At 44.4% G+C, this 15,954-nt stretch overlaps 2 protein-coding genes across 6 annotated transcripts in view; both read left to right on the forward strand.

Moving 5' to 3' along the window:
* Positions 1–15,954, forward strand: part of LOC139612045 (NACHT, LRR and PYD domains-containing protein 12-like) — a 606,901-nt gene that overhangs the window by 359,705 nt on the left and 231,242 nt on the right. For all 4 annotated transcript variants that reach the window (XM_071467168.1, XM_071467170.1, XM_071467169.1 and 1 more), the window contains 2 exons: positions 12,609–12,785; positions 13,247–13,423. In XM_071467168.1, the coding sequence (XP_071323269.1) occupies positions 12,609–12,785; positions 13,247–13,423 (354 nt within the window). The remainder of the gene's footprint in view (positions 1–12,608; positions 12,786–13,246; positions 13,424–15,954) is intronic.
* LOC139612055 (protein NLRC3-like) lies at positions 2,332–12,573 on the forward strand. 2 transcript variants are annotated; one of them, XM_071467201.1, is made up of 8 exons: positions 2,332–2,508; positions 2,769–2,874; positions 4,018–4,111; positions 4,349–4,498; positions 7,941–8,063; positions 8,161–8,396; positions 8,627–10,487; positions 11,494–12,573. In XM_071467201.1, the coding sequence occupies exons 4-8, from the start codon at positions 4,368–4,370 to the stop codon at positions 11,678–11,680; spliced, it is 2,538 nt and encodes an 845-aa protein (XP_071323302.1). In that variant the 5' UTR covers positions 2,332–2,508; positions 2,769–2,874; positions 4,018–4,111; positions 4,349–4,367; the 3' UTR covers positions 11,681–12,573. The 2 variants fall into 2 exon arrangements, with proteins under 2 accessions (XP_071323302.1, XP_071323303.1); XM_071467202.1 differs by lacking the exon at positions 11,494–12,573 and adding an exon at positions 10,859–11,214.

Raw genomic sequence — 15,954 nt, forward strand, 5'->3', positions numbered from 1 at the left:
ACTCCTGTAAGGAAACACAGCGTCACGGTGGTCAAACACTCTACACGTCATATGAGACCTGCAGCCACTGTTGAGTCACATCAGGACACAGCTGGCTGCGTTCACAGGGGGGTTGTACAAATCGTGCAATGGGATGAAGTTTGGTAAACGCTGCTGCAGCCGCCAACTTGTTGATGTGGGTTTGTCTGATGACGACGGGAGCAGAAAGCTGACGTACCAGTGAGGAGAGGCAGCACACGGTGCAAATACAACCACACTGAAGGCAGCAAATGTACGTCTGATTCTTCTACGTCCTAGTTTGAATCCACTCTCTTCTGTCTCTCCAGCGCTCACTCTCATCATTCAGCAAAGCACGCTCCATAACACACAGGCAGCAGGCAAAGGTCACGTCCACACAGTCAGCCACAAACAAGGTGTGTGTGTAACAACAGGCAGACAGCTCATCAGCAGCAGCTCATCAAACAGAACACTGCATCTGGACGTGTAGTGTTCCCTCAGCCGATGGCACGTGCATGTTTGACGATGCTGAGCCTCTGAAAGACACGTTACCTGCGTCGTCACTGTCTTGTCTGGCATCTCTACAAGAACGGAGGTGACAGAAACTCCTGAGCGCTGTCAGGAATCAAGACTTTCCACAGTCAAATGAACAGACTCAGAGAGTGGGCACCCATGAGCAGGTGAAGCTCCGCCATGCAGCGGCCTGCGGTGGGTGGAGGTGCCTGAATGAAGAGGAACCTCCACCAGACGGCGAGGCTCCACCAGGTAGCGGGTGGGGACAAGGAGAACCGTTCAAACTCAGATGGAGAGATCAGGTAGAAGCCTGGAGGAAGATGCAGGAGGTTTCTGAGAGGTGCAATCAAAACCCAGTGAGCATTTAGTGAAATCATGACGACGAACATCTTTTTTAGAAGAACAACTGGTGCAAAAACACTCTGTGTTCTTATTGTTAAGACGGGATTACAGCAAGTAGACTGCACCGGGTCGAGGCTCATTTAAGACACTGTGGCCCCACAGTTGTCCCCACTACTTTCCATCTGAGCTACTGACATCAATACTCTAATCACAGTTCAACAAACAGTGTTTCGGAGCCACACTCTGCTGTCTGTGTTGGTCAGTTTTGCTGACTTGTTGTCCACACTGTGACAGTGGGGTTGTGAGATCCTGTGGATGATGTGGTGAAGTGTGTTACCAAGAGGTTGGACGTGTGTGTGTGGCTCTTTAATTTCAGACAGCAGCTCTCTTTGTAGTCAGCGGTGAACTCAGCTGATGAGCCACACTGGTTGTGTACTGGTTGACTGGGATCAACAACACTCAGACCAGTTCATTTAGTTTGTCCACTGGTGGAAAGAAGCTTCCAGGGACGGATGTGTGATGAAGATAAACCTCATCATCAGTCTGACTTTGACTCACTCCTCCTGTGGTTTCATGGCTCTTTGCAAACAACAAAAACGCTGCATCGCTGCCACCATGTGGACAAACAAGGTCGTTTCATGTCCCATCACATTCCATTCCAAGAGAACTGACTGAGCTTCATGTTAAAATGCATCCACCAACGAAGAAGAACACAACACATGGACGACAAGAGATGGCAACAAGAAGGACAATAAACACCTGTCCACCATTAAAGCTCCTCTGACTTCATCCTCCCTCATATCACTGAGCACTGCTGCAGACCCCCACCCTTCATTCACCTGATGGAGGGATGATGGATGGATGACAGCTGTTGCTAGGAAAGCTCAGCTGCATGAAGTCAGGTCAGTGGTGAATCAGTTTGTGGTTATAATGTGTTAGATCACCAGGAAACCCCTGTACAGGTGGTCTGGACCAGCTCTCCGTTTAAAGGGTCTGACCCTTCAGCTTTGTAGGACTCTTATCCCGTCAATAGATTCTGTGGCTATTAAGCTGGTGGTGAGGAGACTCGCCGAGCTTCTAACTGCCTTCCTCTGGGCGTCTACCCTGCTGCCTCTCATCCTGCACCTAGTTGAGTCGCCCTATTGAACTAAATACAGATATCAGCCACGCCCGTTAACAGCAGCTCTCCTCTAAAGGATCTGTGCACTTGTTCTGGTACTAGGATATAATTTAGTGGCTCTGTAAGCCCCAAGGATCTGTTGTATTTATTTTGGTTGAAGTAACCTTTAAGAACCACCTGTTTTTATTTGAACACTCAGTCTATATTTACTTATGTTAATTGATTTCAAAGAATATATAATCTATTCATCTAAATTAATATTGTCAAAATGAGCTGAGGCTGGTTGGCTTACAAATGACTTGTCAGGGAAGTCCAGACTTCCTCTTTAGAAGTATCAGTTCCTTCTTGGCTGCACAAGCCGTGGAATCACAGAATTCCAGTTTGTCATCCACAACTGGTTGGCAGGTTCTTTTCTCTTGCTTGTCCTCTGGTGATCTATTGTCAGCTGTAGAGTCTCTGTGATCTCTTGTGAGTCATCTTAAGGCTTGTAGACTCCGTCTCCTGTGTAGCTGTTCGAGGAGGGAACTTCGTCGATGGTGAGTAATTCACAGACTTGAAGTTGGTGTTTGTGCTAAAAGATGTTTCATCAGTCCATATCCAGTTTCAACCAGATCCTATCATACTTAGTTACAGCAGTAGCACATCTTGAAATCAACAGTCAGTGATCTTTCTTCATAATCCAACTGCCTCGCTGTTACAAATCATTCCTTCACCGATCTAATACATTTCTTTCTAACAAATGTTAAAATGTGCATTTGAAGTTATTATTTTTTGGGCTTTTATGCCTTTATTATAGTTCAGTGGAGACTGACGGGAAAGGGGAATGACATGCAGGAAAGAGTCAGACCGATTGGGAGTCGAACCGGTGCCTGCCTGCTAAGAGCATCTTTTGCGCCCACATGGTATGCACCCTAACCACTCGACTGCCAGGCCGCCCCAAAAGTGTGCATTTAAAGCTTTTCAAATCACAGTGTTTTACTCTTGAATCACAATCATTCACTTTTTAATCATTTCATATATTCATCATCACACTCTCTTCCTTATACTGTCATGTTCACATGACTCACACTTCCCCTTTTCTGGCCTACTGGCCCACAAGAGGATTTTCCAGTTCAGGGACGTCTCAACATGTCACATATCTAATTTTTTATGATTTAAATCATTCCTTTATATTGCTTCCATTACACATTTCTTATTGATGTTTATTTGGGGCATAATCATTCAAATAGAACTCTGTGTCTTACTGTTCAGTTCATGATGTTGGTCCCTTTAAGTTGATGTCAGGAGCTCTGAGATCTCAACCCTTCTGGGCAAATGAGATTCGTTAGTGAAATAATGAGACAGATTAGTGATGTGTAAGATAATGTGATGTGTTGTTACAACAGTTTGTTCATTGAAGAAACTATATACACGGTGTGAAAGAAGGTATTTCCATTTATGGAAACAAATAGTAACGGCCACTTTCCCTCATATTCATTCAGGAAGGAGCCAAAACCTTTGTCCAGGGAGTCTCATCTGATCCTTTCAGGGTTTACCACTGACTTTAGGTGTTTGTTTTTGTGTAGTTTGTTGTGTATAACAATTGACAACATGGTGAAGTAAGAAAAAAAGGAAAAAGTTGGGTTTTTTTTTGCATCAATGCTTTATTTCATGCTGAATCAAGAGCTTTTATTCTGAAAAGTTCAGATAAAGTTCAGGTTCTGTGGTTCTCTTGACAGAGCTCTGAACTAGACACCAGTTCAGTAAATCCTTCAGACTGACATGAACAGTAACAAAGTAAATTCCAGTTGAATATTTCATCAATCAATTTCTTACATTAGCATTTGATGACGTTCTGACCTGCTATCGAACGGCTGAGAAAAAAACTGGCCTGAGGCCAAACTTGGTGACCCCTGCTCTAAGGTCAAGACGATCGCTGGACATTGTAGAAGAAAGCTACTCGATGGAAAGACTCCAGACCATGTTCAACAACTGTCATACAACACACACACAGACACACACACACACACACAAACAATCAATCATGTGACTTCTTGTACCTGCAGAGGGGAGGAGCAGCTGAAAGTGAAAGTGTTCAGTGAGCTCAGACTCCATTTGAAGTGGACGGAGCAGAAGGAGGGAAACTGAAGGCTGAGGCAGGTGAGTGTTAACACAACATTATTATTATTTTACTGTCAAAGTCTCTGAGTCAGTTTGTCCCTGTGGACTGTGGAGGGAAGAAGAGTCACAGTGAACTTCTGTCCACACAGAGACACTGAGAGGACAACCTGTGTGTGTGTGTGTGTGTGTGTGTGTGTGTGTGTCTCTTGAGCAGCTTGTTTGTCCTGACTCTTGTGTGTGTGAGCTCACAGTCAGTGTTACTGGTTTCCCTCTCAGACTGACTGAAGTCCTGAAGATGAGTGATTGTGTGGAGGAAGAGGAGGACAGAGCAGAGTCTCCAGGACCCAGCTGTCTGTCTGTGAAGAGTCACTGGTCCAAATATGAATCTCCAGACTTCAGTCCTGAACCTGGACCCTCAGACTCACAGTAAGAGACCTGCTATAAACCTGTGAACCTCCAAACTGTCTCTGTAACAGTGTTTAGTGTGTTGAGCTCCTGCAGTGATGTCACTTCCTGTAACAGCTGCCGTAGTGTCACAGAAAATAACTTCCCCTGGTTCCTCTGACATATCAGTGTATTAACAGTGACTGCTGAGAAGCTGGTTTCTTGTGAAATGATCCCAACAAAGAAGAGTTTGACTTTTTTCTTGTGCATATTTTTGCTGCAGCTGATGAACATGACAGAGATGTAAAGATGTCAGTAATTAAAGGGCCGTGGTGGAGCAGAGAAGCAGCCACAGAAGAAGAGAGCAGTGTGTTGGTGAACTGATGAGCTGGGATCTAACAGAGTTGACCACACTTTGCAGGATCATTTTACAGCCTGAATGATGAGCTTCACATGTCAGAGCTTCACTCTCCACAGTTAGTTTGATCCAAACTACAGTGAGCAGCTGTTGGAGGAAATGACTGAGCCTCTTTAACATCAAACTAGATATTTGTCAGCTGTTTATACAGATTTCAGGCTCTGTGTAATATGGGCCGCTGATTGTAAAGTAATAAAAAAGTAAATGAGAGAATGGTGATGAAGAATTAATGGAGAATAAAAACCCAGTAGCTTCAATGACAGAAGTAACAGAAGAATCAGCCTGAGATTTTACACTAGTGGCTGGAAATAAAGCTTTTAAAATGTTGAGAAGGAAGTTTTCAGAAGCTTATTGAATATTAAAGCAAATGTAAGGAGGACCATAAAAATGCAAAGAAGTGATTGTGGAGGTCATTTTATAATTCAGTGGGAAGGAAACAGACATGGGTAGAATGATGACAAGAATGAATGAGGTTAAAAGAGAACATGGGAATCCAGTTTGAAATGAAGGAGAAGTAACAGCAGTAAAAGATGAAGAGAAAGAAGAGATGGTGAGAAAAACTTAAGTTCAAATCCACAGTTGTGACAATATCAGTGAAGAGGGGAACAGAGGAAGGGAAACTACGAGAGCAGAGGATGAAGAGTTATTACAGCATGAAGAAGACACAGATGATCTACTAAATAAACCATTTACAAAGACAGAGCTGAACCCATCTCTCAAGAAAACCAAGATGTCAGCACCAGGCAAAGATCAGGTTTGTCAGTTAATGATGAACCATCTCAGTCAATCATCCAAGGAGCTTTTATTGGAGTTAGATCATAAAGTGTAGGAGAGTGAGAAACTGCCACAAAGCTGGAAGGAAGCTGTCATAATTTCAATACACAAACCAGGAAGAGACAAACCCAGGAAATTCAGTTGGATCTAGTTGTATGTTCAGAACATGGCATTAGAAAAGCACAGATAAACAGAGGAAGTGTAGTAAAAATCACTGAGTTACTGGGACGTCCTGATAATAAAGAATAACAGTGGTCCAGTCTGGAGGAACTGATGCATGAACTAGCTTTTCAGCTTCCTCTGAAGACAGGAAGTAACAGGATGTTTTAACATTATTTGGAGCTAAATGTGGTGAAATGTTCATTTCACTATGAACCACTTTAAAGTCTGTGACCAACAATCTTACACCAGCACAAAGCACAACACAACGAAGAAGAATAAGAAATACTTTATTTATCCCTACAGGGAAACTCACAGTTATCCAGTAGCTCCTCAGCTACTGTTCATTGCTCCGGTCCTGTGGATCCTGTATACAGCAGACTGTAAATACAACTCTGAGTCTCCACATCCAGAAATACTCTGACAACACAGCTGTTGTGGTGTGTATCAGGAATGGGCAGGAAGGAGAGAACAGAGATCAGATGATGGCCTTCAGTGAATGGAGCCACAAGAACTGCCTCCCTCTGAACCTCCAAGACCAAGGAGTTGGTCACTGACTTTCACAGGTCTAGACCCACACTTCAGGCAGTCAAGATTAGAGGGAAGGACATTGAGGTGGTGCACACTTATAAATACCTAGGTGTGCGCCTGGACAGTAAACTGGACTGGTCCCTGAACACAGATGCCATCTACAGGAAGGGGCGGAGCCAGCTCTTTTTCCTCTGGAAGCTCAGGTGCTTTGACGTCTGCAGTGAAGTGCTGCACATGTTTTATCAGTCAGTGGTGGAGAGAGTCCTCTTCTCTGCTGTGGTCTGCTGGAGCAGCAGGTCAGACCAGAACACAAGGAGACTTGACCTGCTGGTTCTAAAGGCTGAGTCTGTGACTGGAGGAGTCTGGACTCACTCAGGACTGTTGTGGAGAGACACATGCTCTGTAAGATGCAGCCATCTTGGACAACACCAACCACCCTCTCCACAGCATCCTTCAGAGCAGAGAAGCAGCTACAGCAGCAGCCAACGTCTCATCTCTCTGCTGCAGGACTGAGAGGTTCAGGAAATCCTCTGTTCATCAGACTGTTCAACACCTCAGACAGAGACAGTGGATCATCACACTGACTCAATCTTAATTTAACTGAATACACGAATAACTTACTGAATAACTGTGAATTTCCCTATCTGGATAAATAAAGTATTTATTATCTTATTATCTTATCTTACATGCTCTGGTGTCTCTGTCGCTGTCACTTCAGTGAAGCCGGGAACTTCCCCACAGCGGTTGGAGTGTTGTCGTTTAACCAGGTCTCTGTGGAACATGAGACGACTCTCAAGATATGCTCACTGGTTCATCACAAGTGCCTCCAGCTCATCACACTTGATAGCCAAGGACTTGATGTTCCCCACAAGGATCGATGGTAGAAAAGGCTTAAATCTCCATCTCCTAGCCTTTAGCTTAGCCTTTAGTTTTGCTACTGCTCTGCATCCTCAATACCTCACCTTCAGCTCAGCTGGTGTGGGATGTTTATCTCCATGTCTGGTGCACTGTAAAGAAAGGCGGTCCTGCCTCACAGACATGATGTTCTCCATTGTCAGATGACACAACAATGACACAAAAATTAGGAAAACGCAATATATGAGCTACTAGGACTTGCTGCCTCTCCAGTGCATCATTAAAAAAAAAAACCACAAATGTCGTTGTTAGTGTATGTTGGTGTTAAAATGAGGTGAGGTTAGCAGCATTGTCGACTCATTTCAGTTTCAGTTGAGGCTGTAAAATATGAAAGTGAGGGAACAAAAACATGCATTGCAGCTTCAGGTGAATATTTTTCAGCCGGGTCTGTTTGGTGGAATCCTGCTGTAGCTGTAGACGTCTGCTCGCACACTTTCACTCTGCACACCAGCAGTTTCCTCTGCAGAGAAGAGCTCTGTCTTACTACCTGCTGAATCCACCATTATCAGAGAAATCCACCAAGGTGTAGGTGCACCTGGCTTTTAAAGGGGATAGGAGAGAGCTCTCTGACTGGTTTATTACATGTTACGTCCAAAACACTCCCATAATTAATGAAGAGACTAATTGTCATCAGAGAATTGATCAGTGATCGATGTGATATGAATAAAAACATGTTTGTGTTTGCAGAGGTCAGAACCACAGACTGAGAGCAGAGTCTCCAGGATCCAGCTGTCTGTCTATGAAGAGTGACTGGTCCAAAAACCTTAATCCTCCAGAGTTCAGTCCTGAACCTGGACCCTCAGACTCAAAGTAAGAGACAGTTTCTACTGTAAACTGAGCTGAAGATGATTCAGTTATTAGACATATTTGACTGTGACATGTTAGTGATGAAGAAATGTCTTCACAGAGGGAGGAAGAGGAGTGGTGTCTCTGTGGAGGAGCAGCTGTCCTGCTGTGCTCTGTGTCAGGACGTCCTGAAGGATCCAGTCTCTACCAGCTGTGGACACTGGTTCTGCAGACAGTGCTTCACCTCATACTGGGACCAGTCTGGGTCTTCAGGAGACCCCTCCTGTCCCCAGTGTGGACAAAGACCCAGAACCAGACCTGGACTGCAGACAGCCAGTCAGACCAGCACTGTACAAAGTGAGACTGAACATGTGTCTGCTGATGTCTTCATTTGTGAAACCAGGACCTGTTGTTTTCTCCAGTGTCAGTTGTTCTATCACACAGCACTGACATTTCAGATGATTCTAAAAACCACAACATTAAAAATCTTTTCTTTGCTGCTCTTTAGTTTTTCTGTAGCTGGTGAAAATAATCAGCAGATTGTCAGATTCTCTGTCTTCAGTCTGACATTGTCTCTTCTCTTTCAGCAGATAGTGGTCTGCAGGAGGTTTTAGATCAACATAAGATCAGTCTGAGGAGCAGATGTGAACGTGTGACTGAAGGAAGTGATGGAACAGGAAGTGGAACCCTCCTCAACAGGATCTACACTGAGCTCTACATCACAGAGGGACAGAGTGAAGAGGTTAATACCCAACATGAGGTGAGGCAGCTGGAGACAGCTTCCAAGATGAAGACCCTCCATGACACTCCAATCAAGTGCCACGACATCTTTAAAGCCTTACCTGACCAACAGAGACACATCAGAGTGGTTCTGACCAACGGCGTCGCTGGCATTGGAAAAACCTTCTCAGTGCAGAAGTTCAGTCTGGACTGGGCAGAGGGCTTGGAGAACCAAGATGTCAGTCTGCTGGTTCTGCTTTCGTTCAGGGAGCTGAACCTGATCAGAGAGCAGCAGTACAGTCTTCTCAGGCTGCTCCATGTTTTTCATCCAACATTACAGAAGGTCACAGCAGAGCAGCTGGCTGTCTGTAAAGTTGTGTTCATCTTGGACGGCCTGGATGAAAGCAGACTTTCACTGGATTTCACCAACAGGGAGGTTATGTCTGATGTCACACAGACGTCATCAGTCAACCTGCTGCTGACAAACCTCATCCAGGGGAACCTGCTTCCCTCGGCTCTGGTCTGGATCACTTCCAGACCTGCAGCAGCCAATCAGATCCCTCCTACATGTGTTGACAGGGAAACAGAGGTACAAGGCTTCACTGACGCCCAGAAGGAGGAGTACTTCAGGAGGAGATCCAGTGATGAAGAGCTGTCCAGCAGAACCATCTCACACATCAAGAAGTCCAGGAGCCTCCACATCATGTGTCAAGTCCCAGTCTTCTGCTGGATCACTGCTACAGTTCTGGAGCACATGTTGACTACAGCGCAGAGAGGAGAGCTGCCCCAGACCCTGACTGACCTGTTCTCACACTTCCTGCTGGTTCAGACAAAGAGGAAGAAGCTCAAGTATGATGAGGGACATGAGACGAGTCCGCAGGAGCTGATGGAGGCTGACAGGGAAGTTCTTCTGAAGCTGGGGAGGCTGGCGTTTGAACATCTGGAGAAAGGAAACATCATGTTCTACCAAGAAGACCTGGAGCAGTGTGGTCTGGATGTCACAGAGGCCTCGGTGTACTCAGGACTCTGTACTGAGATCTTCAAAAGAGAGAGTGTGATCTTCCAGAAAACAGTCTACTGCTTTGTTCATCTGAGCATTCAGGAGTTTCTGGCTGCAGTCTACATGTTCCACTGTTACACCAACAGGAACACAGAGGTCCTGGAGAACTTCCTGGGAAAAGACTACATACACAGGGACTCAACTCCAAAGTCGTTGTTCAAGAAGGTTTCTGGGATGTTTGGAAACCATGATAGTCATTCTCCATACCTGGGTGTCTTCCTGAGGGCAGCCATGGAGAAATCCGTCAGAAGTAAAAATGGTCACCTGGACTTGTTTGTTCGCTTCCTTCATGGCCTCTCTCTGGAGTCCAACCAGAGACTCGTAGGAGGTCTGCTGGGTCAGACAGAGAACAGTCCAGAAACCTTCCAGAGAGCCATCAACAACCTGAAGGAGATGAACAGTGATGAAATCTCTCCTGACAGAAGCATCAACATCTTCCACTGTCTGATGGAGATGAAGGACCACTCAGTTCATCAGGAGATCCAAGAGTTCCTGAAGTCAGAGACCAGATCAGAGCAGAAACTCTCTGTGTTCAACTGCTCAGCTCTGGTCTACGTGCTGCAGATGTCAGAGGAGGTTCTGGATGAGTTGGACCTGAAGAAGTACAAGACATCAGTGGAGGGACGACGGAGACTGATCCCAGCTGTGAGGAACTGCAGGAAGGCTCGGTGAGTCCAGACATGATCAATATAATTATGAATCAGTAGATTAGATCAGTAGTTGAGTCAAATTCAGATAAACACAGTTTTCATTTATTCTCATTATTCTTAGTTTTACTTTGAAACAATCAAAGGTCAGTTGTGTTTTTTTCTGGAGGTGTTGTAAATGCTGTGAGCACCAAAATGTAGATGTTTCAGTTGGTTGTGATTGTTGCTGTTAAGTTCATAAAAACACTTGTTTTGTTTATTTGTAATAATTGTAGATTCTTCATTTATTTGTTAATGTTCTGTGTTGTTTTGAGTCTTTTTGGTTTAATTAAAACCTGATCAAACTAATTAAAGCAGCTCCACTGATCTTACACCTCAGAGTGTGTTTCCAGGTGTTTCCAGGTGTTTCCAGGTGTTGGGGAGGACACCTGCATATGAGAAAACAGTAGTATTAAACCTTTAGTGTCTCCAGCTGTGCAGTCTGATACATGTCCTCAGGTGATGTCACCTGAGTCAGTGTGGGCGGAGTCTGAAGATGACACCAGACCTCTGTAGCCCTCCCTCATCTCTGCTGCATAATACACCTTTATCAAAGAGCCGAGGGCTCATGGCTGGGGTGCATTGTGGGTAATGTAGGCAGCAGGTTTTTCTGAGGAAGAAGAATGTGTGAATGAAAAAAGCAGATGTCTCTGGTTCAGCTTTGTTGAAACTGTCCATTGTGACAGTGTTACAGGAGAGCAGTGATGAATCTGTGGAGGTCTGTGTTCAGCACTCATGAGGTTTCTATGACAACAGTCATCAGTGTTTGACAGTGAACAGTGAATGCAGTGAAGCTCTAATGAGCAGGTTCTAGCAGGTGTTTAGTAAAGTTTGTATAAGACCTGAATCATTGTCCAGAGATGACTGAAGTCATGATGAGCATGGAGGATGTTAGGGGACGCCCTCCCCTCCCTCGTTTAATCAATGCCCCTGTGATTTAAACTGTCTGATTTTATTCTAATACATTTTATATTTTCTCTCATCACAGACTTGGTGGTTTTCGACTCTCAGAGACTCACTGTGAAGTCGTGTCCTCAGCTCTGAAGTCCAACCCCTCCCATCTGAGACACCTGGACCTGAGTGGAAACTACCTGGAGGATTCAGCAGTGAAGCAGCTGTGTGCTGGACTGGAGAGTCCAAACTGTAGACTGGAGACTCTGGGGTCAGTTCACTGACTGGAGCTGTTGTAGTTTTATATTCAGTTTGAATCTGTGAAGTTCCAGTTTTTCATTGGTTGGTTCATTTTCAGGATTTCTGTGTGAGGATTTAAAAAATCCGCCAGTGAAGAGAAAGAAGGAAAATGAGAGCAGGAGAATCCCTGGGGGCCGTTTGGGGGCCGGGACCGCACTGATTATTGTGTAGACTAATAATATTGTGTTATATAAAAGTGGTCTACCTCGCTGCACCATCCTGCAGCCTGAACTGAGCCTCGCAGCCTCTTGTCTCTCCCAGCACGTCAGATGCTACCAAGTCTATATTTGCAGTAGGGGGGTAAATGAGCGGCCCCTCCTCAGGTGGTATTACCCCACTGTACCTTGAACTGTGATTGGTCAGCTGCTGACCAATAAGAGCTGTGAAGTGGGGCTGGTACAGAGTCATCAGAGACGTGTTGGTGTTATCAGGGAACGTGTGTGTTCACTGTTCACATTGGTTTGAAGCAGCAGCAGAAAGAGAAGGAGAAAGGTGGAGCAGAGGAGAATGAAGAAGAACAAATACTGGAGGAGGAAGCAGAGAAATGTTCCACAATCACAGAGAGATTCAACATCCAGTAAAGAGCCGGCAGCTGAAATGCTAAGCAACTTTTTTTTCTGTGCTGATGTCTGTCGTGTCAGAGAGGGAACAGACTAAACAGACGTGAATCCTCTGATTCTCCTCTGATCACAGACTGAACTGAGGTCAGCAGCAGCTGATCAACCTGTGTTCACATCAACAGCTGTATGAATGTTGTGCTGACATTTGGATGATGTGTGTAGAAGGCTGACATGATGAAGATCCACAATAACAGAAGGACAAAGTCACTCTACTCATTTTAGACAAAGATCATTGATCAGGACAAATCTGACTGATGATCAATCATTGATCTACATCTGATTCTTTATTTAGATTGAGTCTCTGCAGTTTGTCAGAGATCAGCTGTTCTTCTCTGGGCTCAGCTCTGAAGTCCAACCCCTCCCATCTGAGAGAACTGGACCTGAGTGTAAACCAGAACCTGCAGGATCCAGGAGTGAAGGGTCTGTGTGGTTTTCTGCAGAGTCCAGACTGTAGACTGGAGACTCTGAGGTCAGTTCACTGTTGTAGATCTTATATCTTGAATCCACAGCTAATGAAGCTTCACACACAAGTTGAATCCATTGACTGTGAATGAATGAATGACATTGTAAATAGTTGTTGTCTCATGTTTCCAGTTGTTCTTCTCTCAGACTGAGAATGATTCTTCAGTTTCAGCTCATTTCAGTCACTTGTCATGAATAATGTCTGTTCACTTCAGTTCAACCTTCACAGCTCACACACTCGTATTTCTCTCAGTCAGAGGACTCATGTTTTCTAAATCCACTGGAGAAAATGTCCAGTGTTAGTTGTTCAAGTCAAGTAATTTTTATCACAACAACATACACAAGATCCTCACAACTAATATTTGTCCAAAGAAAGTGAAGAAACAATCTTCTTTTTTTCAGTAGATTTCAGGACTAATGTCTGTTTGATTATCAGTCATTGATCTAAATCTTTGATTCTTTATTCAGATTGTGGAGCTGCAGTTTGTCAGAGATCAGCTGTTCTTCTCTGGTCTCAGCTCTGAAGTCCAACCCCTCCCATCTGAGAGAACTGGACCTGAGTAGAAACCAGGACCTGCAGGATCCAGGAGTGAAGGGTCTGTGTGGTTTTCTGCAGAGTCCAGACTGCAGACTGGAGACTCTGAGGTCAGACTCCATGTTTTCTTTCTGTGCTGAGATGAATGTGATGTGAAAGTTGTGTTGACACTGAGCTGCAGACATGAGGCTGATATTATACTGATCCACACTGAGGATCTTCATGGTAAAGTCTGTTTTCTTCTTCTCTGCTTTTAGTCCAGTGACTGTTTCTCTTCAACTTTCACCTCATGACTTTTTCAAACACCAACAGAAACACACTGAATCTGTCAGACAATAACTGATCTATAATCAATAGCTGATGGTCCCAACACCTTTAAACGGCTCTGTGATGTTTGTACTGACTCCAATCTTCAAAGCCAAGTTGTCATAGCAACAGGTTGTTTCATCACTTTAAATCCTGTAGGTTTGACTGTGTTAAATATTTGAGCTCAGTCACCAGGTGTCTGTGTCTCTGCCGTTCCATCAACTAGTGAATTTAATATATATTTCTATACATTTGTTCTCATGTCTCCAAACTTCAGCCTGACATGTTTGTTGTCTTTGAATCCACAGCCTCAGAGTCAACTGTAACTGGCTTATATTTTGACTGTTTCTCTCCTGTACATCTCCCTGAGCTCACTTCAACAGTTTCGTCATCTAAACCATCGACTTGTCTTCTTGACCCCGTTCCAACAAGGCTGTTCATAGAAGTTTTTCCTTTAATCGACAACTCTATATTAAGTCTGATTAACTTATCTTTATCAACTGGTTATGTATCGCAGGCTTTTAAAGTTGCAGTAATTAAACCTCTACTTAAAAAGCCTACTCTTGATCCTGATGTTTTAGCCAATTATAGACCTATATCCAACCTCCCCTTTATTTCCAAAATCCTTGAGAAGGTCGTTGCAAACCAGTTATGTGATTATTTGCACAGGAATGGTTTGTTTGAAGATTTTCAGTCAGGTTTTAGAGTCCATCATAGCACAGAAACAGCTCTGGTTAAGGTTACCAATGATCTCCTCATAGCTTCAGACAATGGACTTGTCTCTGTACTTGTCCTACTAGATCTTAGTGCCACATTTGACACCATCGATCATAAGATTTTATTACAGAGACTAGAACATATGGTCGGCATCAAAGGAACCGCACTAAGCTGGTTTAAGTCATATCTGTCAGATAGACTCGAGTTTGTTCATGTTAATAATGTCTCTTCTATCAACACTACAGTCAGTCATGGAGTTCCACAAGGTTCTGTGCTAGGACCAATGCTCTTCAGTCTATATATGCTTCCTCTGGGAAACATTATTAGGAGGCACCAGATGAATTTCCATTGTTACGCAGATGACACCCAGCTGTACTTATCCATGAAGCCAGGTGAGACTAACCAGGTAGCCAAGCTTCAGGTGTGTCTTAAGGACATAAAACCCTGGATGACCAGTAATTTCTTACTCTTAAATTCAGACAAAACTGAAGTTATTGTAATTGGCCCAAAACACCTCAGAGATACACTATGTGATAATATACTGACTCTGGATGACATCACCTTGGCCTCCAGTGCTACAGTCAGAAACCTTGGTGTCATTTTTGACCAGGACTTGTCCTTTACTTCACATACAAAGCAAGTCTCTAGGACAGCCTTCTTCCACCTGCGCAATATTGCAAAAATCAGACCCATTCTGTGTCTAAAGGATGCTGAAAAACTAGTTCATGCATTAGTTACCTCAAGACTGGACTACTGTAACTCTTTATTGTCAGGATGTCCCAAAAATTCAGTAAAAAGCCTCCAATTGATCCAGAATGCGGCAGCACAAGTACTGACAGGAACTAGGAAACGGGATCACATCTCTCCTGTGTTAGCTTCTCTGCATTGGCTCCCTGTAAAATCCAGAATCGAATTTAAAATCCTCCTCCTCACCTACAAAGCCATTAATGGTCAGGCACCTTAAAGAGCTTATAGTTCCCTATTTTCCCAATAGGACACTTCGCTCTCTAAATGCAGGTCAACTTGTGGTTCCCAGAGTTTGTAAGAGTAGAATGGGGGCAGAGCCTTCAGCTATCAGGCTCCTCTCCTGTGGAACCAGCTCCCAGTGTGGGTTCGGGAGGCAGACACCCTCTCTACCTTTAAGATCAGGCTTCAAACTGTCCTGTTTAGTAAAGCTTATAGTTAGGGCTGGCTCGGGTATGTCCCGACCCATCCCTTAGTTATGCTGCTATAGAGCTAGACTGCTGGGGGATTCCCATGATTCACTGGGCGCTATCTCTCTATTTCTGTCTCTCTCCCTCTCTCTCTCTCGATGACTTCATGCCATTAACTTTGTATTTTTTCTCTCCCGTAGTTTGTGCTTCTCCTCTCTCTCCCTCTCTCTGTCCTCATTCTGCAGGTCTCTCTGCCTCGGGAGCAGCAGGATCCAGATCCACCACTACTCATCTTTACTATTAACCACTGTTACCTGTCATTATTATTAATAACACCATTACCGACACAGCTGTTCCTGGTCTCTCTCTCTCTCTCTCTCTTCTCTCCCCTCTCCTCCCCCTCCCCCTCTTTCTATCTTCTCCTAAACCCAACCGGTCGAGGCAGACAGCCGCCCACCCTGAGC

Source organism: Trachinotus anak, unplaced genomic scaffold, assembly GCF_046630095.1.
Source record: "Trachinotus anak isolate AG129_WGS33_773 ecotype Australia unplaced genomic scaffold, CSIRO_AGI_Tana_v1 ptg000030c, whole genome shotgun sequence".
NCBI classification, from domain to species: Eukaryota; Metazoa; Chordata; class Actinopteri; order Carangiformes; family Carangidae; genus Trachinotus; species Trachinotus anak.